Raw genomic sequence first — 25,729 nt, 5'->3', positions numbered from 1 at the left:
GAAAAAGCAAAAAAAAAACAATAAAACAAATTCTAATCTAGTTTAAATGCAAACAAATGAAACGACAGCAGAAATTGTTTTTACAAACATTTATTCTTCTGTACATCTGACCAAGAGCACTTTAGATGATGCCGATCTGTAAAGAAATAAGATAAAAATCAGCACAGATTGGACCACAAATATTTCACTAAAGAAAAAACATAAAAAGCATCAGTGGTTCCTTTGAATGCATCACAATCATTCAGGCAGAATCATAGTTTACATCATTTGCAGAGATTGACAATTAACCTCAGCAGCCAATCTATAGTTTGATCCATGTGTGAACATGACATTCACTCATTTACCTTGTTCGCAACATCCAAGGCATCGTAATCTGGTGCAAGACGAACGTATGCCTTCTTTTCGCCATCAGGCCTGCAGGGAGCAATAAAGCATTTAGAACACATTTCAACACATCCATCACACGTCTGACAATGCTCTTCCTGTGCATCAGCGGTTCCTTTGATAACATCACATTTCAGATTAATGATTATCTTTACATCATTGCACAGCAGGGCTTCAACAACCATTATCATTCTAGCAGACCTCATTGGCCAGAAAACTACCGGTTTAAAACAGTGGTTCTCAAACTTTTACTCAAAGGCCGACAATATTCAAAGGCTCCCAGCTTTTTCCAGTATTGCTGCTGTGATCAAACTTTTTTTTTGAAAATGGGAAATGGCATTGATATATTAAATGAAGCAACTGTAGCATACATGAACTTCAATTTAAAAAAAAAAATACTGAAGGGGAATTTTACAATTTTATAATATTATACAAGAAATACATAATGACTATGTTTTTAGCATTCTAATTTAGATTAGAGTTTGATTTTGTTTTGTTTACATTAGTCATCTTGCGAATGCCTTGGAAGTTTGCTAAGGCCCCTGGACCCCTAGTTGAGAACCACTGCTTTAAAATACTTTGATTAAACTAAGTTCTACCTGATCAGTGTGTTGACTTTAGCCACATCGATGTCATACAGTTTCTTGACGGCGTGTTTAATCTGATGCTTGTTAGCCTTGACGTCAACAATGAACACCAAAGTGTTGTTGTCCTCAATCTTCTTCATGGCTGACTCGGTGGTCAGGGGGAACTTGATGATGGCATAATGGTCCAGCCTGGCAGACAGAGAGATGTCAATCAACTCATGCAAGCTCTGCAATGCTTTAGTTTAAACTATATCTCAATGTTGAATTGAGGATGCATCAGTGTTTTAAAAATTTGTAATCACATAATTTCATGCTTTGATCGCAATTCCCATCATTTGCATCCTGACATTCATAACTATAATTCATCACAGCAGAGTAACAAATGAACTATGGACTTTAGGGAGTCACAAAGCATCAAATAGCATGTAGGGTCTCACTTGTTTCTGCGTGGAGCACTCTTCCTAGGGTACTTAGGCTGCCTCCTTAGACGCAGGGTCTTGGGCCGGCGGAAGGTTGGGGTGGTCCTGATCTTCTTCTTCCTCTGGCTGTGGACACCCTTCAGCACAGCCTTCTTGGCTTTAAGGGCCTTGGACTTGGCCTCAGTCTTGGCCGGGACAGCTGCAGAAATTTGTACAAATTATGACCATTATCAAAACAATCTAACTTCTACGACGAATGAGTAACTGCATAGTCACATCATTTGTATTGCTTTGTTATAAAAGTTAAGGGACTTCCAGTCACATCATTTGTACATAAATATTAAGGTGTTTACCTTCAAGCAGCAGATATAAAATGCCTCAAACACAACATTTGTGCTTGAGGCTGAGTGAACGACTCTTTAAATCACTAAACTGACTGATAATGAATGAGAAACGGATAGCCACGTGTGTTTGCTAGCTACGGATGACAAGCTAGCGAGGTGTCACTTACTTTATTTTACTCTGTATAATCCAATTAGAAGGTAAATAACCACTTTATGCCAACTGGTTAATAGTTTTAACACGCGGCCAGTCTCATTTAATGACGCAATGCGAGCGCATGCGGCTCAATTATGTTAGCTTGCTAACCGCCAACCTGACTAAGGACGTCTCACTCCGGCACTTCTTGCTTTAAAACCAATGTTATTTCCCTCCATTCGCACAATAAAACCACCCGACACAAGCATAACTGTATCAACTACATTTAGAGGAAAATGTAGATGTATATATAACCAGAATAAACTATTTTTATAATGTAAAATCTAAAAACCTAACGCACCTTCCTTCTTCGCCTTCGGGGCCATGTTGGGAAAGGAAGAACGAGAGGGGTTTCCTTCAGTATATCACAGGGGTTCGCGTTAACAGACTCAGTCATCGCGAGAACACTGCTAGGCATTACGGGTTCTGTAGTTCAATTGTGCAGTGTAAATAACGAGCGAAGCCACAGGATACCGGGGCGATAGGGCTTATGTTGAGCACAGTCACGCAGTAAAACTTTTAACGATTACTTGTTTATATTTCATGCATTTGTCGCAAAAATAACCTAATAACCTACAAATTAATATTTGCCTCAACAACAAAAATGTGTCGATTAAATAATAACCTAATGCGGATTTTTAAAGTCTAAAATAGGCTACTCGTAGAATGGAACAAAATAAGCCTTCTGCCTTTCGAGGTAAGTTGTATTTTTTTTCCAAAATACATTATGTTTTATTATTATTATTCTTATGTCTATGTTTTATGTTTGTTTATCCCGCTAGTCACAGGACAGAATGGTTCAGTGTTTGTATTGGTGTGGTCTTGTTAAAGCTCTCACATGATGAGCTCTCTACCCCCTGTGAAAGGAGACAGGATTATCTGTGAACTCCCTTTGGTAAAACTTTCTGTAATTTTTGTTAGTTAATAATTTAGTCTTAATGCGCATTTTTATACTTCTTCCTAGTTTTATTTTTCTCAGAGTTAACACTTGACACTCACATTGTAGAATTATTGTGTTGAATCACCCACTGAGTGTAATTCTAGAGGCCAGTACTTAACTGGACCAGATTTTTATGTAATGGTGATGTTTTTTTTGTTTGTTTTTTGTTTGGTTTTCTTTCAAATTTTTAAAGCCTAATCTAACTCATTTATGTTAATCTATTTATTCAGTACTTTACAAGGGATGCTGCAGTGCACACTAAAGATGGCTTTAATATTACTGTTAGAGAGGCATGTCAAGGACAGAAAACAGGGTAAGTTACTCTTTTTGTCTCCCTTACACACACACACACACACACACACACACACACACACACACACACACACACACACACAAACACACGCTTGCACGCACATGTCGTGTTTCCATGTTTTATGGGGACTTTCCATAGGCGTAATGGATTTCATACTGTACAAACTGTACATCCTATCCCCCTACACTGCCCCTGCCCCTAAACCTACCCATCACAGGAAACATTCTGCATTTTTACTTTCTCAAAAAAACTCCTTCTGTGTGATTTATAAGATGTTTTCCTCATGGGGACCTAAAAATGTCCCCACAAGGACAAGGATTTCGGATATTGCCATCTTTGTGGGGACATTTTGTCCCCATAACGTAGGGATTACCAGGTCGCACATACACGCACAATTATTCGTTTTGCTATTATAATAGGCTTTCCATTAATCCTGTTGTCTTGATATTTTCCATTAACATTTATTAAGCCTTTTCCCCATTGGGACCTTTGTCTGGTACTCACAATTTAGGCAAAACTTCACATGCAATTCCTGTAGATTGGTTTAGGTTGGATATTATGATAGAATGTACAATGCAGCTTAAATTAACATTATTTTATTGTAAATGTTCACAATTTTTTCAGACTAAATGTAGCCAAGGTCATTGTAGTTGGTGATGTAGCAGTTGGAAAGACCTGTTTAATAAATAGGTAAGAGTCTGTAATGTTAATTTACTATCATCAATTATAATTCCAACAGTGTGTGAATAACATTAAAACAGCTTGATTAACCATAATTGTTTATATTTCTGACCTGAAGATTCTGCAAAGACACATTTGACAGGACATACAAGGCGACTATTGGAGTGGATTTTGAAATGGAGAGATTTGAGGTCCTGGGGGTGCCCTTTAGTTTGCAGTTGTGAGTTTTGTGCATTTATTTTATGGTTTTAACATTCATTCATATGGTTGCATCCTTCTATCGTGGACCTTTTCCCATTTGCAGGTGGGACACAGCAGGTCAAGAAAGATTTAGATGCATTGCATCCACTTACTACAGAGGAGCTCAAGGTAATAAAGCAGACGATATTAATCATATACGCCTGCTGTGTATTATGCAAAAACAATTTGTATTTTGTTCCCAGCCATCATCGTTGTATTTGACCTGAGCAATTATAACTCTTTGGATAATGCAAGGTAGAGTATGACCACTTATTTAGTTTGAAACACTTGTCTGAATAACTTGTCAGTTTTCTCTCACCTGTCTCTGTTTATTCAGAGAGTGGCTTGAAGATGCCATGAGAGACAATGACCCTTCTAGTGTTCTCCTCTTCCTCGTTGGAACCAAGAAGGATCTAAGTGTGAGTTGTCAAATTATCACCTACAAGCCATTACAAAGACATCACCACACTGTGGCTCTCACAATGTTGGCATAATGTTTTTTTTAAAAGAAAAAATGGATATGGATGCATGAAATTATATAAATAATCCTAAAAAAGTGTTTCCTTGAGATAACTAGTCTAGGTGAATTTTTCTTTCCTACAGCACCCAGACCAGTTGGCCCAAATGGAGCAAGAGGCTGTTAGACTCTCTGAGGAGATCAGAGCAGAATATTGGGCCGTCTCTGCACTGTCAGGTACAGAAAAGTGTTAAAGTGTTTTGAATGCCATCAAACTATGTCTGAACTAAAATACATGAGGTTGTAACAGCAGATCAAAATAACATCTAGATGAAGTGTAATAAATGTAACTGTAAAAACAATTATCATGGTTTCCAGCAAAAACTTTTAACATTATTATTAATAATAAGGAAAATATTAATAACTGAGCACCAGTAAGTGATAATAATTGAGCAGCAAATCAGCATATAGAAGGATTTCTGAAGGATCACGTGACATTGAAGACTGGAGTAATGATGCTGGAAATCATCTTTGCCATCGCATGAATACACTAATTTAAAAATGATAATAATATTGCACAGTGTTGCTGTTTTTAATGTATTTTTGATCAAATAAATACTTGGTGAAAAAAAGTCTTGGTGAAAATGAAAGACTTCTTTTTCTGTCAACAATTCCAAGTGATTCCAAACTTTTGATGACATCATATGTATCGTCTCTGTTGTCCTCCACAGGGGAAAGTGTAAGAGACTTCTTCCACCGGGTTGCATCACTTACATTTGAGGCGACTGTATTATCTGAGATGGAGAGAAACAATTCAAGACAAGCTGGTGATATTGTCAGTAAGTTCTTTGTCAATAAAGTCCAAGTAACAAATGTCTTAAAGGGATCCAAAAAATATTACTTTCCCCATGGTCATCTTTTCTTAGTTGCAAATATTTTGTTCACTCCACAGAAATTTCTAATAATTGTGGTGAACATTTGAAGAAGAGGCAATCAAACTGCTGTCATTGACTGAATGTACACGTTTCTATGGATCTGAACACATATGGAGATGGAAGTGACCCTTAAATTCAGACTTTGACCCCTGACACAAATCTCTGGGTGAAAGAAAATAATACAAACAGGAGAACTGGCCAGTGAGATAATGAGGGAATCTCAACAAGAATCCACCTGAAAGTGAAGAATACTGTTATGCCACGTTTTACTTGTTAAATTATGAATTCACTACTTTTACTAAATTTTCTGCATCATAGTTGTATTACATGGATATGTGGATACACAGTGAGTGAGTTTGTCATAGGCTCTCAATTAACCAGGATTAAGTATTATTTTGTCTATACGTGTTCATCTTTGACCCCACGCAGTGCCATAGATGAATGCAATCTACAATCTATAAATACTTGGTGTAATTTTACAGACATTAAGTCTATCAGTATTACATAAAATGATGCATATCCTTGTAATTTGATGGTAATGAGTTCTGCCTTTTCATTTCTGTGCTAGCAAACAGCAGTGTTTAGTGAAGTGTACTTAAGAGGTCACATTAAATGCCCTCCTAGCAGTTCCGAGTGGATTTTTTGTAAATGCAGCCCTTGTTTTTCATTGCATCATGAGTTTCTTTGGCTAATATGATACATATGCCAGCACTCATGACCACAGGCTCTGCTGCCGTCTGCTCCAAAACACAAGATTCTCACTGTGAGCTAAATGAAAGGATTGTTAGACGTAAATGGAAAAGTATCACTCAACAAACATGTATAGATCATTGTATTCCGTACTGAAATGTCCTCTCAAGTCTTGATTCATAGGACAATAAAGGCTGACATGAATTTAAGTATGGATGGTGTCAAAGGAGATTTTGGTACACCAGTAGCTTTGCATTACATGTGACATTTTGAAGAATCTGCTTGAGTCTCTTGGAATTAAAATTCCAACAAATGTCACATGGAAAACGGCATAATGCAGCCTTCAGCCGTATCTTAAAATTGCAGCTGTCTGCAAATGAATTATCTATAGTCTCAAGCATGAAGACACACTCAAACCTCTTCTTTACTAAACTGAAATCATTATAGACTGACTACTTGAATAAAAACACTTGGATCAGAAGACTTTAATTTTGACAATTTTATCAAAGGAAAGAAATGAAATGGATGTCAGCGGTGATTTACACTGAACAATACGGACACACAAGAGCTCACTTTCTGACCTGAAAGCATAATGCAGCCTCAGTGCTAAATGAACTTCGAAGATTCACTATGTATTGTGGGGGGTTCATAAGAATAATGTTTGGTGCGTGAAAATATTGTCACAGTATAAGCAGCTTCATAAAGTTCTCTTTGCTTAAACGTCACACTTCTTGTCTACAGTGATACATAGGATTGTACATGAAGGGAAAAAGACACCGTTTAGAACAGAATGTGTGCGAACACCTTCAGGAAGTCTGGTCAGCAAAGATGCATTCACATACACGCAAACAGCATCCAAACTGAAAAAGCAAGAAAAAAAAGAAAAAAAAACCTCAGCAGAGGTCTCAATACCTTATAGCACAATAGTTCAGTTTACTTGTATAAGCACATTACTAGCAGTGACATATGATTCTGAAGTTCAAAAACGAACAGCTAAATGAATGGGATAAGCAAACCCTAAAAACATTCTTCAAAGTTTAGAATTTAAAATGCATGTGCTCTGATCACTTTAATGGTAGAGAAAAACATGGCATTTTTCAGGATGTCTTTTAAAGTCACATACTTCATTTTAGAGTAGATAAACAAGTAGCTAAATAGCTTTGCAAATCTCCCGAGTGCTTTATTCTCAGAGTTTTGCGTAACAGCTCAACAGAACACATATTTTGAATCATTACAGTGCTCTGGTTCATACCGAAACAGGGTTTTATTTATATGCTTAAGCCAGATACAAAAAGAAAAGCTCTCTGAGTGGGCTTGAACTAATGATCTTATGATGTCTTGAATACCAGCTCCCATAGGCACAATCATGCAGCGTCTCATGCTTTAAGCCTTTCCTTTTGAGATTTCGTTTAAAAAACAAATGAAAAAGGAGGTGCATTTTGCACACACAAAAAAAGAAAACCCTTGTGACAAACGTATATTGTAGGTCCATTTCCTAAATCGGTTTGTCATCACCATATTTCAAGTGTTTGTCTTTGTATCAGTAGCTCTGAACGACAAAGAAATACTTCTAGCAGCGAAAGAGCAAAAGACGTAGGGTGAGAGATGGGATGCGGATGGATTGGGTTTATAAGAGATGTCTGAACACCTCCACTTCTCTCCTATCGGTCCATCTCGTCCAAGAGGGGAGTGGCATCTCCGGCGATGGACATGGGCGTGCTTTCGATCATGGGGCTGGGCGAAGGTCGGGGCGTCATGCGAGGCGTCTTTTGCTTTCGCCGCTCGGCTTCTTTCTCCTGCAGCCACTGTTCAGCCATCTTCCCCCAATCCACGGCAGTGTGGGAACTTGTCCTGCAGGGAACGCAGATGGAATATTTTAAACCATGGTACATCATAATAATATAAACCACACACAACAAATGTTGCAGTGATATTTAAGTGAAAATGCCATTGTCAATATTATAATGATGTATGAAGCACTGCTCACTAGGGGTGTAACGGTACACGTATTCGTACCGAACCGTTTCGGTATAGGGCTTCCGGTATGGTGCACGTTTGTACCGTCCGGTTCCGGTTAACAGTCGGCTTGTTTTAAGCTCAGAACACACTTCAATCCGAGTCCCCACATGAACATATTAAGTATTCAGTCCTTTTTATCACAAAATTTAAACGATAAATGCCGTTTTGTTGCTCTTTAATGTGACGTGACTGATCACTGTCAGTTCAAATGGGGATGCGGCGCGCGAGTGAACGCAATCATCTCTTCCTAAAGAATAAACATGAATTAATATCTCTTAAGGTATGTTATGTTGAGGATACATTACAACTTACTGAAATGCATCCTGTCGTGTAATCACTCAATCGGTGTTTCAACCGGGGAAAAACAAAACAACTTGAGAACATTTACCTCAGGCAAGTCATTCAGTGTCCACGGCTGTTAGTTCATTAGAGAAACAAACTCTTATATATTCATAATATTAGCCTATATATCCATTATATTAGCCTATATATCCTCTATATTAGCCTATATATTCATTATATTAGCCTATACATTCTCTATATTAGCCTATATATTTACTATATTAGCCTATATATTCATTATATTAGCCTATACATTTACTATATTAGCCTATATATTCATTATATTAGCCTATATATTCATTATATTAGCCTATACATTTACTATATTAGCCTATATAATCATTATATTAGCCTATATATTTACTATATTAGTCTATATATTCATTATATTAGCCTATATTTGTTATATTCTACTGAACCTGTTAGTGATGTCTTGTTTATTTAATGTAGCCTATTTTTAAATAAATATGTCATGATTTGACAGTCGTGAGTAAATTATTTCAACAATGAATTGATAGTTGATAAAATTACCTTATGTGAAGCTAATGAGTGTTCATTATTATATCTAAAAATAAATAACTGAATTGAGGCTAAGTAAGGACTCCCTATATTTACAGCATTATTTTTAAGACATTTTTAGTTATAATTCAATTAATTTAAAGGACTGACACAATTTTTTCAGTAAACCACTGTTGAATAAAAATAAATAAAAAGCAGTTTTGTAAAAATGCTGCACTGAAATTGTACCGAACCGTCGGATTTGTGTACCGTTACACCCCTACTGCTCACACAGAAGACACTTTTTAATCTTTTCTGTTGATCACCACAACAAATTAATGTGAATGTAATTTGAACATTAGATAAAACTGTGTGGGGAAACAAATTTATTTTGATGGTGCTTATGGGAAAGCAAAAATATGGTCATATGATATTAATCTGGCACACAAAGTATTGCACAACTTTGTTTCAAAAAGAAAATAAACCAGTATTTACGTTTTCAAACACAATCCGGATTTTTGTATTCGATAATCAATATGGTGTTTATTAAACCACACCAAATTACAAGAGTTTAGAGAAAGGATAACTGGATAACTGAAAAGATAACCAGATTCTTTCTCTGTCACTTTCTCTGCCGCAAAGATGTAGCTTCATGTGACCAAAAACCTGAATAATATATAAAACGTATGATGGAAGATAGATTTGGAACACCTCTCCATAAAAAACTCTGTTGCACTGACGGCATGCAGACATCAGCCCAAACAGACGCAACAACATTAAAATTCTAATTAAAGTTTAATCGCACTGATTTTTCTTTGTGTGATGTGGCTAACATGGTTCTGTGTGTTGAAAAAACACTCACTTGGGCTGTGGAGTCCGCACTCTCGATGAGGAGGACGATGGAGTGGAGGACGAATGTGGATGGTGTCCGTGTGAGGACTGCGGTGTACTGCTGGGATACTGGGGCGTGGTCATGGCCTGCTGCTGGCCAGGGGTGGTGTAAGAGTAGCTGGGCGTCATCATGGGTGTAGCCATCGGCTGCTGGGGCGTTGCGAATACCTTGAAAATGTGAAAAGCCGAGTGAAGAGTGTTAAATATTTGCATGCTCTGTTTTGATTCAGTAGGATACAAAAGTAAATATGTGCAGGTCTCATACATAAGCGCTGCTGCTGCCGCCTCCTCCTGCACTGCTGCCGCCGCTGTAACCATACTGACTCGAGGCCCACTGGGCCGGCGTTGTGTTGGGATTCTGGCCCTGCCCTGTAACAGCTGCTATTGCGTTGAACATCTGGGATGTCATGTTTCGCGGGAGAGCGTTGACGGCTCGAGTCAAGTCTAAAAGGGGACAGGTGTGTGTTTTAAAATACATTTATAAGAATAATCATCTGAGCAGCTTTCGAAAGCCAAGTTTTCTTCAGGGAAGACGTCTGCATGTCTGACATACCCGCAATGTTAATGTTTGCAGGTGTGGCGTTCACTGATGCTGGCGTTCGCGTTCTGCTGCTGGTTGGTGTGACACCTTCAGAGAGACAACAACATTGCATTAAAAGGAATAATAAATGACACTAGGCCAGAGCTGGGGTTCAGATGGAGACTACTAACCTGGCACAGGATCCTGGTAGTGGTCCTTGAACCAGCGGAAGAGACCATTGACCGTAGAAAATATCTGAGACCGATACCTAAAGCCATCTGGAGTGATGGTTACATATTCTATTCTGCAAAACAAAAGACCAAAGCAAAACATTACAAAAACCAACTGATGTGTCTATTGCCCTGTTCTGGTTGGGTGGTGAGCACTACCTCGGCTTCCCTCTAGGCTGGTAACCCAGGAGAAATTTGCCCGGTAGGTCTCTACAAGCTGAAACGTAGTAGGGGATGAATGTCGGCTTCTCTTTCTTGGACCTTATGAGAAGCTCCTCCATTTTCTGTCCAAAGGCAATAAAGGATAAATGCACAACTCTTCATATTCTGCGTTATCTCTAACAGTGTATAAATCAATATGAAGGGAACAGAAAAATGGTTGTTCCAGAATTATAACATACCTTCCGATCACCTCCATTGCACTCGTGGAAGTACTTGTGGCCGAGCAGATCTCGTGCAAATGCAGCCATGGGCTGGACATATCTGGCTGTGATTTCATCCAGATCCTCAAATTCCTGCAGACAACCATAACTAACATTAGATTTCAGATATACTGTATGAGTGAGTGTGCTTTTTTACTATCATTACAAAGTTTGGGGTCAAGATTCATACTTTTATATAGCAAGGATACATTAAAATGATCAAAAGAAATAACATATTACAAATGTTTTCCAAAACAGTAAGCAACTGTTTTCACCTGTGATAAGAAATATAATTTTATATATATATATATATATATATATATATATATATATATATATATATATATATATATATATATATATATATATATATATATACATATACACACACAATTCTTTACAATATTGTGATAGTTACATTTACTTGCATTTATCTTATATTGTGGCAAATTCCTTTAGTTTTTATTTTACTCATCTCGAACATTAGACACAGTAGTAGCATTTCAGATACTTACAAAATGTTTGATCTTTCACACCATACACAATAGGATTAATAAACCTGGCCTTATATTTTCTCAAATATCAGACTCCACACTACATATGCATTTTTTTCTTCAAAAGTGGTGTTTTACACACAAAAAAACATTTTTACTGCTTCTGTCATCTACCCAAATCGTTTTTTTTATTTACTGTAATTTTGATCAAATAAAAGCAGTCTTGATGAGTATAAGAGACTTTTAAAAACATTCAATGTTAATCAATGCATGTTTGATGTATGTTGGATGTAGAAACAGCTCACCTCATTGTTGATCCAGAGAGTATGTCCAAGGCTGAAGGCATTCTCTTTGCCCTCCTCACGTACATCTACATGCTGATAGATCCCATCAGCCACCTTCCACGTGACTGTCAGGTGGTTCTCCCCTTTACTGCTGGGTCGAATAACTACATCACCCTGGTCCATGGATTCCATCATCTTCTCTGCTTGTTTAAAGTTTATGTTGTGGAAGGACGGGTGAGCGATCACACGCTTAATGTAAGCTAGTGAAAAGAAAAAGTATGTCAAACCTGCATCACTTGAAAAGATGATAAATGCTCTCAAAAGAGATTTAATCAATACTGACTGGTTCTCTGCTGTTTCTTCTTTTGCTCCTCTTCCTGTTTAACATCATCTGTCTCAGCATCAAAGTCGTAATAGGTGTCTTTGGGAAGCTTCCATTCGTTGTTCTTGTCACCCAGATCAGATGTTCTACAAGTGAGGTCCACATTGAACTTCTCGATGTCAATTTTCATGATGCGGCAGTGCACGGTCATGCCAACCTAACAGTGAGATCCAGGCATATAAGTGTGTCAAAAGGAGATTTCCAGAACTTTTATAAGGTGACATATTTGATGTATATTGCTTTTAAATGAATGACAGATAAAGTAAAGAAAGGAAATACAAGATTAGCTCACCTTGACCCTCTCCTCAGGGTGCTTGACCACCTTGTCACTAAGAAATTTGGTTGGGATAAAGCCCATGACAGCGTTATCTAACCTGGTTCTCACACCTATGGCTTGACCAGGACAGGAGCCGCTGTCAAAGTGATTCCAAACCTGAGAAAAAAAACGTTGTAGCTTGCTGATGTGCAAAAGCAAAAATTTCCATGATCTCATTGCTTTGAGAAGTAACAGAAAATATTCCCACCTCACTGAGCTCAGGAAAGTTGTCCTGCTGGCAAAAAGGACACTGCCATAGTCCCGTCTCATCATTACGAATGGCTTGGTCATAACTTTCACCCTGTGGCCTTCTGTGAGCAATGCCAGTTACCACACAGGTGATGAGTTTACCTATATGTGCACAAAGATTAACAAAAATATTTCCAACCGTGTCAATACAGATCACCACAAATACCAAAGAACACTATAATACATGTAAATCTGTAGGTTTATAATTATAGATTACTCTATGATCCTTTATAATATCTAAAAACATTCAGGTGGTATTTACCAATATAGAAGGTCTCAGGTGTTTCTTTGGTGAGCATGTTAAAGACCTCCTCAGTGTTAGGAGGCCTGTAAGGGGCTCTTAAATCTTTATATCTACAGCTGAGCTCTGCTCGGATGTCATACAGTGTAATTCCCTTATTGCCATAACCCTGAAAGAAAGGGGGAAAAAAAAGACATGGTTACAGAAAAACAGCTTACGCTGTATTCCTTGATTGTTGCTTTGGATAAATCCGCCTGCTAACAGAACAAACATAAGCATACTATCCAAAATTAAGACCAAAACAAAGCTCACCTGTCTCTCCAGCTCCTCAGCAAAGGCATCCAGATCCAGGTCTTTCAGTCTCTCTGGGTTCTCAAGGATCTCCTCTAGCGCTCCGGCTGGGTTGGCATCTTCTGCTGACTCGTCGTACTCTAAAGCATCCACTGCCATTTTACGCGCCCACTCATACGTTTCGGGGTGCACACGAGAACCGTCCAAAACCTCAATGTAGGAGTCAGTGCTGCAGAGTAAAAAGACTTTATTTCTACATCTCTTCTGGCTGTATGCCGCATAATTCAGAGTGAGCTGGTGGTCATTCACATGCATTACATTTAGTATCTTACCTGTCTCCAAGAGAAGCAGTGTCAATCTTGATAAAGCCAGCGCAGTTAATAAAGACTTTGGGTCCCATATGGCACATGGTGACCAACTGTGTCCGGTTCTCTAACCTAGTGTTGTTCTGTTTAAGAATCTGAGGAACATTGAGAAGGTGCAGAAGTTGTTTTTTAACATTGTGTGATTTAGTTCTAGCAAAATATCTTAACACATTGGCTAGACAAATAGAATATCAAAAGTGAGAATATAGATTTTTGAAGAACGTCTCACCTTGAGCAGGTGTGAGCCTTTTCTAGATCCGAGGCCACAGATGTACTGGACCAGGCTCTGGGTGTAAGGGTGAGCAATGGCACGGTTCACATCCACACCAACCTCGTTCACCCGGTTTATAAACTCACAGTAGAGCGCGCCCAGAAGCTCCTCTTTCACTACATGCTCCTGAGTAACATGTACATGATAATACATGAGAACTGATTCACAAATCCCTTAAATCTTAAACCTGATGAAAAGACATTGACAATATAGGGCCATTCTGTGTCAACTCCACAAAATCTTAATTATTTTTTTGGAAGAAAGACTTACATAAATAGTGATGAAAGCCAAAATGTTAACCCTTTTAAACCAGGTGCCGAAACAAACTAGTATTTAAATAAATTACATAAAGCAAGTAAATAGATAAAAAGAATGGGCTGGTACCTGTAGGGGATGCAGTTTCAAACACAGGATGTCCTCATCGGAGCTGCAGACTTGGGCAAACTCCACAAGGGGGTCCTGAATCTTTCGAGCCACCGACACAGCCTGCCGAAGCAGAGGTGGGTAGTCTCTGAAGTCCGCCTATGAGAGGAGCAGTATGTGAAAGAAACATTAGGAAAGGTATTAGCCTTCTGTAAAATGTGTTTATCTCACTGCACTGACCTCAGACTTCTTGCTGTTCATATAAAGCACAGCCAGCTCATTGTCCACCAGCTCCACTCCCACCGCAGGCAGAGAGGAGTCCTGCTCCAGCTCACTGATGGTGCGCTTGATGTCCTCCATCACCATATGAGCATCGCTAAACACATCCAGATACTGCATTACATGCGGCTAAATAAAAGTCGCAAACTTAAAAAAATTGGTAACATTTTTAGCAACAATAAACATACCGATTCTCCCCAGCAACTGCAACAACATGTGGCTTCTTACTAAGAAGGAATTTCTTGAGGTTTTCAATGTCTTGAAGCTATGGAAATGCAACATACATTTTAAAAACCACAATACTGAAATCTAACCAGAATAAACAAACAGCTCAATTGTAAATGGTTTGCAGGACTTCTGTTTCTTCACCTTTTTCTCTCTTTCATCCTCTCTCCAAGCATTTCTCCTCTTAAGGAAATAAGGTAGCCTAAGGAAGTCCACAACCTCTCCTTCACCATTGATGAGAGAGCAGAAAACTGGTGTGTCTCTATAGAAACACAAGCAAACATGATCATATAGCATTCAAAGGACTGATATAATAATTCTGGCCAATGCTGACAAGCTGATCATTATGTAATTTTGGTGAATAACTGATAAATGGTCATTATTAAAATTCTATTAAAAATATAAATATAAAATATTATTTAAATAAAATAGTGTATGAAAATGTAAAATTATTTAGGGATCACAGATTCATATTAATGAAACAAAACTGTAACAACCTCTAGGATAAACACCATGAGAAGGATTGAAATCACATAGCAAAAAAATATTAAACGAGAATGTTTTTCACTGACATGTGATTCACTTTAAATGAGAATTAGAGAACCAAAATGCAAATTAAATACCCAATATTTGCCAATAACCAATAGTGCTGATGTATCCCCTATTCAAAATCAAGTGAAATATTCTCTCATTTAGAACAAATATGTACCTGCCAGAAGCAAAGGCCACACCAAGTACACGGATACCCTTTCCTTGTGACTCATCCATAAGGTCATCGTCCTCTTCTACCTGTTGATCAGGCCGATAAGGAGCCACCTTCAGGCAGTTATACAGCTTCTTACAGCAAGACTGTACCACAGACACAAGAAACACAAATCAATGTTTTAGGCCACAGTTTGGTTCAGAAACTGTTGGGTAGCTTTCAAAGGAAATGCATGCAATGAGGCACCTTAACAATATTTTCCTTGGCTTCAGCGATAAGCTTATTTTTCAGTTCCTTGGCCATCTGTGGATACAGGAACTGCTGAAGGGAACGTTCAATGGCAAGTGTTCTCTGCTTGTTCCATTCCTGCACCTGGTGACTGAACTCATCCCTGTAGTAGAACTGCTTAATCTCATCAAAATATGTCTGATCTCCATACCTGTAGAGATGACAAACAAAACTACTCAGCAACTCTTGTATATAACCCTTATATATAACTCAATTGTTTCCAGGTTTTTAATCATGCTAAAATTCAGGACAAATCTATACCCTTTGACTCCCACAAGGTCAATGCAGATGTCTATGGCGAGCAGGCCTTCCTCCTCAGCCAAGCACATCTTCAAGAACTGATCTCCACTGAGCTCTTTCACAGGCTTGTTCTTCAGGTACTTAAAGGAATAAGCATAGTGTGCCTCGTCCACATCCTGGGAAACATGATAGACATTAGTTCATGTGGAATTACTGACAAAAGAGCAAACAATGCAGTAACTGGCACATCAGTTCAGTCTGGGTTTGAATAGAAGTTCACTATGGTAACTGTAGCAAAGCAAAAACAATGCCTACATGCATCATTCTAGCTAAAGCGCTAACACAACAGAACTCTGCTGGGATGGGAAAGTTGCTATTCTGCTAATACCCTTTCCTTGACGAATATGGTTGAGCAAAAGAACAGAAGACAAACAAAAATAAAACAGTTAATAAAACGATGGTAGAACACTGACACTTCCTAAATAATATAAGGTAGGTCTTTAAGTACTAACCTTCTTTCCCTTCTTAGTTGGCTTGATGTTAATCTTGGCCCTCTCCTGAAAGGTCTGTCTGAGCACGTGCCTGACCAGAGGTTCACGGGCAATCTGCATGGCCACCATGTAGCGAGCACCTTCCAGAACAGCTTCCGGGGTGCTAAATTGGCTATGAAAACATGATGCATGAATAAATATGCAAATTGCTCATTTAAAATGTAAGCAAAGGGTAAAAGTCTGCATTGATCCATTACCTGCACACATAGTCCTTGGCTAGCTCCAAAGGCTCTGCAGGGAACTGCTCAGTTTCGTGCCTCTGATAACTGTCTCGCAAGTTTTCTCCAAACTGTTCTGGGGTCAGACCAAACTTCTTGGCAAGACCATCTAATAAAATAAAAAAATTAAGTCTATGAATTCATAATTTTGTTACACTGTCCTTATGCAATAAGCATTTAATATTTTTTATTATATTATATTATATTTATATTATTTTTATTATTTATATATAATATATATATATATATATATATATATATATATATAAAACATTATGCACAGATCAGGAATAATAATAATATAACTCCTAATATTGCGTTATTGGTCTCCTTTTGCTGCCAAAACAGCCCTGGTCCGTTGAGGCACACTCCACTAGGTGTGTTGTACTATCTGGCACCAAGATGTTAGCAGCAGATCCTTTGAGTTCTATAAGTTGCAAAGTAAGGGCCTCCATTGATTGGACTTGGTTCAGCACATCCCACAGATGCTCGATTCGATTGAGAACTGGGGAAATTGGAGGCCATATCAACACCTTAAACTCATTGTTGTGTACCTCAAACCATTCCTCAACCACTTTTGCTTTGTGGAGCATTATCCTGGAGAAAGAGGCCACAACCACCAGGGAATACCGTTTCCATGAAAGGGTGTACGTGGTCTGCAACAATGCTTGGGTAAGTGCTAAAGTAACATCCATACGGCTGGCAGGAACCAAGGTTTCCCAGCAGAACACTGCACAAAGCTTTACACTGCCTCCACAGCGTGCCTTTTTTTCCATAGTGCATCAAGGTGCCATTTGTTTCCCATGTCTGCCCAGCCATCCATGTGATGTAAAAGAAAATGTGATTCATAAGACCAGGCCACCTTCTTCCATTGCTCCGTGGTCCAGTTCTGATGTGAACCAGAAGCTATGGGGTCAACATGGGCACCCTGACTGGTCTGAGTCTGTGCAGCCCCTTACGCAACAAACTGTTATACACTGTGTATTCTGACACCTTTCTATCAAAACCAGCATTAACCTCTTTTGAGCTACAGTAGTTCGTCTGTTTGACTGGACCACACAGGCCAGCCTTCACTCCCCACGTGCATAAATGAGCCTTTGCCTGCCATGACCCTGTCGCCGGTTCACACAGTCCCTTCTTTGGAGCACTTTTGATAGATACTGACCACTGCAGACTGGCAACACCCCACAAGAGCTGCATTTTTGTAGATGCTCTGACCCAGATGTCTAGCCATCACAATTTGGCCATTGTCAAACTCGCTCAAATCCTTATGCTTGCCCATTTTTCCTGCTTCTAACACATCCAATTTTAGGACAAAATGTTCACTCGCTGCCTATAATATCCCACCCACTTACAGGTGCTATAATGAAGAGATAATCAGTGTCATTCACTTCAGTTCGCATTACTGAAAAATAAAATGTTGCTATACATTTGTTTTGCAGCAGATCAAGTAAAGAGTTTTCGTTCAAAAATATAAATAGTTGAGTCTTTTTTATATTTGCAGGATGTACACACCAAGGCCAGCGCTCTGGCAGATGCTGTACATATCTCTACGGGAGGCTTGTTTCAGATCTGGCCCCTTCTGCTCCTCTTCTTCCTCTTCCTCTTCTACTTCTGGTTCTTCCCCTACAAGAACAAAAAATAGGAGTTAGCCTAATGCATAGTTGAACATCATAATTGGCTCATTTAATGAAAACACAGCTCTACCATCTTCCTCAGACACTTCCTTGATCTTCTTCAATTTCTTTTTGGTGGACTTGGTTGCATTCTGCATCTTAGGAATGTCTCTGCCATAGTAGAGCAGGAAGTGGTTGTAGACATCTCCTAGCTCATCAAGAGACTGGACATCTTTCAGTCTGTCAAAGCAGAAGAAACTAGTGATTACTGTGAACACCACGTAATATGTTAGAAAGTGTGAAAGGTTGGTACTCGTACCTCTCCATATCAGCAGTGTCTAGGGGACGAGTCGAGTCAGCTAATGGCTTGTCAGGGTCAGCTGAGATCTGCTCAAATTGATAAGACTGCATTCGCTGGAAAAGACGTGTCAGGTTCTGCTTTCTGGTCTTCAGCTGAGTCCACTGATGAGAAAACAGCATAAAGATCCACATGTAACAGTTAAATTTAAAAAAAAAAGCAGCAACCACAATGCATTGAGAACATTTGATTGTGCCCATACCTTCTCATCCCACTGCCACACCTTCCACAGATCATTAATGTTCAGCTCTGGTTCCACATACTCCTTCCTGTAGAATGCAATGAAGGGAACCTGGAGGATGGAAGAGAGAAGAGACAAGTCAATACCACTTGATAGGTCTATTAGGTAAGTTTAAAGGCTGTGACACACCAAGCTGACATCAAAGAAATAACGGTGTTGTCTCATTGCATCATCTGCGTCCAGAACAAAAGCTGTGATTGAACACACCAAAAGGACTACAGGCGACTGTCAACTAGCATATGCGTTCTGCACATGAAGGAAAAAAAATAACAGCTATATCAGAAGGTAAAAATTATGTATATTTGTCATCAGGGCTCTAAAATGCAACCAATTTGGGGGCACTAAAATGTATAAGGGTGCGACTACATTTTTTCCTAGGTCACACCAGTGCATCTAACGTCCTCGCATTTGCGGTCTCTTCACGAACAAAGTGTTTGTTCTCCTTTGATGGAACTCACACTCTGGTTGGATCATATCCTTAGTCATTCAAAAAGACAAACCAAAACTAGGACAACAGACATACAAATCATAAAAAAAGCAGTGCTTGCTTATTTTGAATATAAATCATATTGATCACTTTCTTCATTCCAGGTGGCCTCTTATGAAAATATTTGCGTATTGGAATGCTCAGGTATGACAACACAAAATCACAACAGCCTTCTGTCTGTATTGTCTTGACGTCTTTGCTTGTTTTCATCACTTTTGCTTTTATTCTTGTGCACTGACTCAATAAACTAAACAGCCAATCAGCATGATCTCTATCACTGATGGCCCGACACCAATTCTACATGCTGAATGGGTCAAACTGCCGGACGTGAGGAAAGTGCTGCAAAGATTAGCTGGACAGACATTCATAGATGATCGACTGACGGCTTGGTGTGTCATAAGCGGCCCTAATATACCCCCCAACGACTGTACCTCAAAGTGTTGATTCCTCATAAAGTTGAGGGCTTCTTTGATTTTAGCAATAGTACTGGGGCCTTTTCTGCTGAAATTAGTGGTTGTCCCACGATCCAGGTAGTCTGTGCTCTCCTACAGAGCAAAAACATAACAAACAAGTCAGTTTAATGGAAAAAAAAACAAGTTAGCTTAGTTCCATGATATAAAAATTATGATACACAAACGTTCAGTTCCTACCTGCATGGAGATGGTTGGTGTAGAGAAGGCATTCCTGTAAATCCATTCAGCTTCTTCCTCCAGCTCATCATCCTCAGCAGGCTTTACAGGGATGGCCCTTAACTGCAAATGACAAGTTGTTATAAAATATCCTTATTCCCACCCACGAAAGGAAACGCACTTATATAAACAGCTTATTGCTGATCCACACCTGGAATCTTTCTGGCATGTCTGTAGAGCGGATCTCATTGTCCTGATCAGTCATGTGGCTGCTCTCCAGCTCACTAGGTTCATAGATTTCAAAGATGCTACGACGGCCAACTCTTCTCTTGGTCTGCTTCTTCGGTCGATCCCATGACTCATCATCCTGATCCTCCTCTTCCTCTTCCGCATGATCATATGCCTCAGTGTCGAATTCAGCAAAGTCAAAATCACCCCCGAAAATCTCTTGAGCTTCTTGCAAAGCACTAGAATGTTAGAAAAGAGAGCAACACTACAGATAAGAATGTAATAGGGTTGAAGGCCATTTGAATCAGGGATTTAAGCCGCGTTTCCACCACAGGAACTTTACCCAGTAACCAGGGCCTTTGGGGTGGTACTCGGTGTGTTTTGACCGCAGGAACCAGGGTCTAAAGTTCCGGGTAAATATTTCCCCCTCCAAACGGCCCTGCTCGCGAGGTAGTACTTTTTCAAAGTTCAGGAACTTTCGAGGGCAGGACTTGGGCACTGAACATGCTGATTGGTTTAGCATTTTATTTCAACCGGCATTTTTAAAAGTCTTTTGCGAGGTTCGTTCTGCGTTCAGTATATCAGTCTTGCGCTCTGGCTGATGGCGCACGTTTGTCTCAGCCACCTCACGTTTAGGACTGGGACGGTTACCGTTTTACCGCAATACCACAGTCACGTGATGCCTACTGCGGGTCAAAAAAAAAGGTTTACATTCCAATCTTCATATTTTTTGCTAGAAAAACTAGCATGTTCACTTTATCATAATTTTTTTAATTATTTGTATAAAAATATATAATTTACTATAGGCTACTCTGTATTTTATCTCTTTACATAAATATGTTTTCTACTTAAACTACATTTTGTTATTTTACTAACCCGAATAAGGACTCATCCACGCTAGTTTGCACGTGAGGGGAAAATTTTTCTTACTCCAACTTAGGAGGAGTTGCGTACTTTTTATTTTAATATCTCCTTTCATACTATTTTCTACTTAATTAAAACTATAATTTCGAACTATAATATTAACCCAGTGTTTTTTTTATGTGAACGCTGTTTTACGTGATTTTTACCACAGGGGTAGGCCTAAAGGACAAAGCGTTTACAATGGAAGTACATTTTCAGATGTTACATCGCAGCCATGAAAACAGGCTATGGATTCATCCCGAATGAGAGAGGGAGGCTAAGCACAATTTAAGATTAGCCATCTTTTAAATTCTATTTTGCAATCTGGTCATCCGTCGCACTCATTTTTGCAGGGAATTATAAACGTTCCTTCCTTTCGTGTGCTTAAGTCTATTACACCCGTTCACATCTTTTACTGTGGTAAAGTAGAAAAACACTGTAGGACGAAATATTATTTAACAGTTTGTGCTTATCATTAAACTTGAGGCGCGTCAAGTTTATTTGAATAGCGCAGTTCACACGCAGCCGTTTTACTTTCGTTTTCTCTAGCAGTGAATAATCAAACATACCCTAAATGTCTTGACCCTGTGGAAGATAAAATTCACTCTTCAGACGTTTTAAAACAAGTGTTGATTTGCAACATCAGGAGAAAACATGAAGACGAAGATATTCTAGACGATGTCTATCCAGCTCGTGTTCCACATTCATCTTAAAGCGCAGACCGGCATGACGCATTTCCGGGGCAATAGGCTATAAAAAAAATATTTTTTAAACAAATATTTAATTTTCTTATATTCTTAAGATTACCATTATTTACTTATAATCATTTAAATGTTTTACAGGCTGTAGCCAATGTGTTGTTTCACTGACGGAAAATAAACATGCATGCTTATGAAATGGATGTTTGCGCGTTTATTATTGTAAAATGTAGGCTATATATATATATGGAATACAGTACAGTATTTAAAATAGCATATATGCATTAGTTATACTCTCAATTTCATTTACAGAGCAAACTATAGAAAAATATTAATGTGTGTGGCACTCACAACAAGACGTGCAAGAGGGGGCGCGGCGCCACGCCTGTTGTACGTCTTCTTCTTTTTTTGTATCACGGGTTTAAAAGCGGTTTACCGCAGAACAGCGGGAATTTCTTGCTTTTCAACCGCGGTAAAAAAAAATCTATACCGTCCCAGCCCTACTCACGTTCAATGTCCGTAATAGCTGATAATAATATACATTGTCATTTTAAATCTAGCTTTACAAGCTTTCTGAATATGCTAGTGCTCTTTACTGTCGTTGTTAATTACCTCTTTAGTAAACCTATACATAACCAGCCAAAGCAGCACAGCTTTAATCTCTTTCATACTCGTTATTCATTTTTTTACAGTCTTTTTTTCACCATGTAAACGACCTGACCCAATTACTTTTAAGTGTGCATCCTTTTTACGTGAAGGCTGAGGGGTAAACTTTTTATTTCGTAAGTTATGAAGATAATGTTGGAATAATGACACAGCGTATATTGCCACAGGCAGTTTTAACTGCGTCCTGGTGGCCATTAAGAGTTGCTATGGCTACAGTAAACACATTCCAGCTGCTGGAGAAAACAGCATTGACATTTTTGATGCGGCAGACAAACTGCATGTCACAAAATGATTGCGACTGAAAGCCATCACATGTAAACACCAGATCGGTTTAGATAACGTCTCATGTAAACAGTCTTCTAAATCTTTCAATCGGAATGCCAAAAAAAGTGCTTGAAAATGTGGATAGTATCACGCAAAAATGATTACTGTCCATCACTGACTTAGAGGAGCAGTCGCGCGCAGTCCTACATCACCAGACTAATTTGCCTAATCTTCTAAACTTTAGATTGCGGTGAAATTTTTGATCTGCATCTGAATTTTTGACAGTTGCAGGTCTGGGGGAAGAAAAGTTCCTGTAAAAAAATTCCTGGTACAAATTGTTCTGGGTAATTTTGGTGGAAACGGGGCTTTAGTCCATCATAGCAAGAAGGGAGTCAATATTTACATAAACAAAACACGATTGACAGTTTACACAACTTACGCATCAGTATAGCCAGAGAATTTCTTTCCCTTCTTTTTAGTGATAGGCTGTCCATCATCATCCACAATGAAATCATCAATGTCTGCAAATATTGAAGAAAAATATATCACTAAAATTCCACAGAATAGCAGCACAATAATTAAAATCCATGATGAATTGAGTAAATGTCTTTTCTACCAGATTCCTCATCATCTTCCTCCTCTTCATCATCTCTTTGGTGAAGTGTGTCCACAGCCTCTCTGTCCTCCACCTCTCCATCTCCGTCTCCATCCCCAGTGAAGATCTCATCAGCGATCATGTCTTTCTCATCATCTTCCCCCTCATCATCCATGGTTTTGACACGAGAGTACTTCTTTTTCTAAACGGCATTATTTTTTATTAATTTAAAATTGAACGCATAAGTGGATAACTGATATGAGTTAAATTAGTGAAAAACCTGCAATCTAGATCAGGCAGGAACTTTGGTGACTCACCCTCCTCTTTACTTTCACTCCTAAATTTTCCTCAATAAGTTCCAGATCATCTTCATCCAGATAATCATCATAACCTGACAGATACAAACACACAATCTTTAATGAGAATTATGGTTGAGTAAAATAGAAAACCAGTATAGAAAAACACATTTCGTTTAGTCATTATTATTTTTTTAAATTAGAACCATAATTGTAGCCAAATTTATTCAAAATAATAAGTGCAATATGTAAAAATCTAGTTTAAGTCATAATAATCAAGACATGATTATCTAAATGAACAGTACACGTATGTTACAGTATTCACATGCAAGTATCTCCTGAACAAATCTGAGTGATGATGCACTAAAATTGACACTGACTAGTTGTCAATCAATCAAGGAATCATCCCAACTAGGGTTGGATATTATTTGAATTTTAATGATTCCAATTCAGATTCTGCTTATCGATTCCCAGTAAGGTAAAAACATTTATAATCAAACATTTATTATGTCCTTTGGCATATTGTCATATTGTACATACAATAATATTGTGAATATTTGATTTCACCCAGCCCTAATGAGAACAACATTACTCATTAGCAAACTGAGAGAACAAAACAATACAGAAGGATTTAATAATTCGGACTTATCAGAGTAACCTACTTCGTTTTCTGCGCCGAGGACGGACCTCTTCACCAGAGTCACTGTCCTCTCTCCCACTTTGCGGTTCTCCCGGCTCTTCCTCTTCCACGTCACCATCATCAATGAGACCTCTAAGGTTTCCATGCTCATCCTGATCTTCAGTATTCTCTTCCTCTTCCTCTTCTATATCAACATCACAATCAATTAATCAAATACAGCAGAACACTAAAATGTGGTTTCTGGTACTATTCCTTCACTGGATGTGGCTTTAAGTGAGAAAAATCTTACCATCATCTTCCATAAATCTCTGCGTCTTCTTGGGCTTCAGATCTTTCTCCTCAAACTCCTCCTCTGACTCCTCAGCCTCGCTCTCGATGAAGTCAGACATGTTTGCAAGGCCTGTGTGCAAATCCAAAGAGGATTTATTTTATTTTTTACATGGGATGGTATAGCATCTAATGGATTTGGGGTATTGATAGTATTAAAGTATGAAATGTTGAATTGAAACAATAGTACCCCTATTATAATCGGCAAAATTCCATTTGAAAATAATACAACAGTTTACAGGTCATGCATCCAAGACATCGCTCACATCAGTAAACAAAAGACTGACTGGATCACATCATGGCAAATATAATCTTTACTGGTTATTCCTGCACTAGATATCTAATGTGTTTTATATGGTAACCTAATGTTAATGTCAAGTACGTTAAGACATAACATTTAATAATTAATTTTGTAAATACAGGCCTTTTTATACCAAAAGACATATCGAGATGATCTTGATATCCAGACAATTTAGCTTAGCCAAAGAACTTGGGACGCACAATTCACAAGATAATATAGCTATACCTTGAGAGATAGCGATGAATCAAACGTAAACAGTAAACAACAAGTTATTTTATTTTTTTAAATAATCCCGTAACGATTATAACGCGACGCTGTGGGAGATCAAGGCCCACATGCTAACAGCTAACCTGTGCGATCAGAAAACCAGCCCCAGGATTTATATGCCACTTTTAAAAACACCTGCCTGAGACTGAACATCGAGCACTTACTTTCCCTTGCGAGGAAGCTCGATTAAATGATTGCAAATAAGCGGTGAGGTGAAGAACGAAGCGTCACTTTTTGAGAAGCTTGATAGTGACAACAAAAAATGGCTGAGGGTTACGGTGGAATTCTCGTTCCGGTAAAAACAGATTTAACTTCCGGTCGGGATAAATTCATTTGTTCACAAAGAAC

At 38.6% G+C, this 25,729-nt stretch overlaps 3 protein-coding genes and 3 non-coding genes across 7 annotated transcripts; 1 reads left to right on the top strand and 5 right to left on the bottom strand.

Annotated features, from left to right (window-relative positions):
- Positions 1–74: 74 nt before the first annotated feature.
- rpl23a (ribosomal protein L23a) lies at positions 75–2,376 on the bottom strand. The gene is made up of 5 exons (XM_067422989.1): positions 2,229–2,376; positions 1,409–1,589; positions 984–1,160; positions 345–414; positions 75–136 (listed from the first exon to the last, which is right to left on the bottom strand). Exons 1-5 carry the CDS (start codon positions 2,251–2,253, stop codon positions 122–124), a joined length of 468 nt encoding a protein of 155 aa, XP_067279090.1. The 5' UTR covers positions 2,254–2,376; the 3' UTR covers positions 75–121.
- Positions 206–273, bottom strand: LOC137047209 (small nucleolar RNA SNORD42). The gene has a single exon (XR_010899175.1). It is a non-coding gene; the product is annotated as a small nucleolar RNA SNORD42 (small nucleolar RNA).
- LOC137047208 (small nucleolar RNA SNORD42) lies at positions 485–549 on the bottom strand. Its single transcript, XR_010899174.1, has one exon. It is a non-coding gene; the product is annotated as a small nucleolar RNA SNORD42 (small nucleolar RNA).
- Positions 1,242–1,313, bottom strand: LOC137047213 (small nucleolar RNA Z17). Its single transcript, XR_010899179.1, has one exon. It is a non-coding gene; the product is annotated as a small nucleolar RNA Z17 (small nucleolar RNA).
- Position 2,377: 1 nt separating the features above from the next.
- Positions 2,378–6,372, top strand: rab34b (RAB34, member RAS oncogene family b). Of its 2 annotated transcripts, none has more exons than XM_067422987.1 (11): positions 2,378–2,624; positions 2,710–2,822; positions 3,098–3,180; positions 3,805–3,870; positions 3,980–4,081; positions 4,166–4,230; positions 4,305–4,356; positions 4,439–4,520; positions 4,705–4,795; positions 5,290–5,393; positions 5,511–6,372. In XM_067422987.1, exons 2-11 carry the CDS (start codon positions 2,766–2,768, stop codon positions 5,538–5,540), a joined length of 732 nt encoding a protein of 243 aa, XP_067279088.1. In that variant the 5' UTR covers positions 2,378–2,624; positions 2,710–2,765; the 3' UTR covers positions 5,541–6,372. The 2 variants fall into 2 exon arrangements, with proteins under 2 accessions (XP_067279088.1, XP_067279087.1); XM_067422986.1 differs by having other exon boundaries at positions 2,381–2,624; positions 5,290–5,397.
- Positions 6,373–6,667: 295 nt separating this feature from the next.
- supt6h (SPT6 homolog, histone chaperone and transcription elongation factor) lies at positions 6,668–25,673 on the bottom strand. Its single transcript, XM_067422915.1, has 37 exons — positions 25,546–25,673; positions 24,776–24,886; positions 24,509–24,670; positions 23,868–23,941; positions 23,572–23,752; positions 23,395–23,476; positions 20,408–20,663; positions 20,218–20,319; positions 19,999–20,112; positions 19,042–19,131; positions 18,801–18,943; positions 18,573–18,721; positions 18,381–18,491; positions 16,845–16,974; positions 16,609–16,759; positions 16,118–16,272; positions 15,815–16,007; positions 15,575–15,714; positions 15,010–15,127; positions 14,829–14,905; positions 14,602–14,737; positions 14,383–14,520; positions 13,957–14,124; positions 13,695–13,822; positions 13,384–13,591; positions 13,093–13,240; positions 12,790–12,932; positions 12,558–12,698; positions 12,227–12,422; positions 11,905–12,143; positions 11,085–11,198; positions 10,843–10,967; positions 10,645–10,757; positions 10,487–10,561; positions 10,199–10,377; positions 9,905–10,101; positions 6,668–8,034 (listed from the first exon to the last, which is right to left on the bottom strand). Exons 2-37 carry the CDS (start codon positions 24,873–24,875, stop codon positions 7,845–7,847), a joined length of 5,166 nt encoding a protein of 1,721 aa, XP_067279016.1. The 5' UTR covers positions 24,876–24,886; positions 25,546–25,673; the 3' UTR covers positions 6,668–7,844.
- Positions 25,674–25,729: the final 56 nt, after the last annotated feature.

This window comes from Pseudorasbora parva, chromosome 18 (assembly GCF_024679245.1).
Source record: "Pseudorasbora parva isolate DD20220531a chromosome 18, ASM2467924v1, whole genome shotgun sequence".
NCBI classification, from domain to species: Eukaryota; Metazoa; Chordata; class Actinopteri; order Cypriniformes; family Gobionidae; genus Pseudorasbora; species Pseudorasbora parva.
The sequence above is the reverse complement of the archived record's forward strand: the minus strand, read 5'-3'. Positions and strand labels throughout refer to the sequence as shown.

Bases quoted from the DNA above. Each gene is read 5' to 3' on its own strand.
- rpl23a (XM_067422989.1), bottom strand. From the start codon at position 2,253: ATGGCCCCGAAGGCGAAGAAGGAAG. The intron at 1,590-2,228 runs GTGCGTTAGGTT...AAATTTCTGCAG, and splicing joins CCCGAAGGCGAAGAAGGAAG to CTGTCCCGGCCAAGACTGAG. The intron at 415-983 runs GTAGAACTTAGT...TGCTCCCTGCAG, and splicing joins AAAGTCAACACACTGATCAG to GCCTGATGGCGAAAAGAAGG.
- rab34b (XM_067422986.1), top strand. From the start codon at position 2,766: ATGATGAGCTCTCTACCCCCTGTGAAAGGAGACAGGATTATCTGTGAA. The intron at 2,823-3,097 runs GTAAAACTTTCT...CTATTTATTCAG, and splicing joins TTATCTGTGAACTCCCTTTG to TACTTTACAAGGGATGCTGC. The intron at 4,521-4,704 runs GTGAGTTGTCAA...TCTTTCCTACAG, and splicing joins GAACCAAGAAGGATCTAAGT to CACCCAGACCAGTTGGCCCA.
- supt6h (XM_067422915.1), bottom strand. From the start codon at position 24,875: ATGTCTGACTTCATCGAGAGCGAGGCTGAGGAGTCAGAGGAGGAGTTT. The intron at 15,128-15,574 runs GTACATATTTGT...GTGTTTCTATAG, and splicing joins GTGGCCTTTGCTTCTGGCAG to AGACACACCAGTTTTCTGCT. The intron at 13,823-13,956 runs GTGAGACGTTCT...AATGTTCCTCAG, and splicing joins AAGGCTCACACCTGCTCAAG to ATTCTTAAACAGAACAACAC.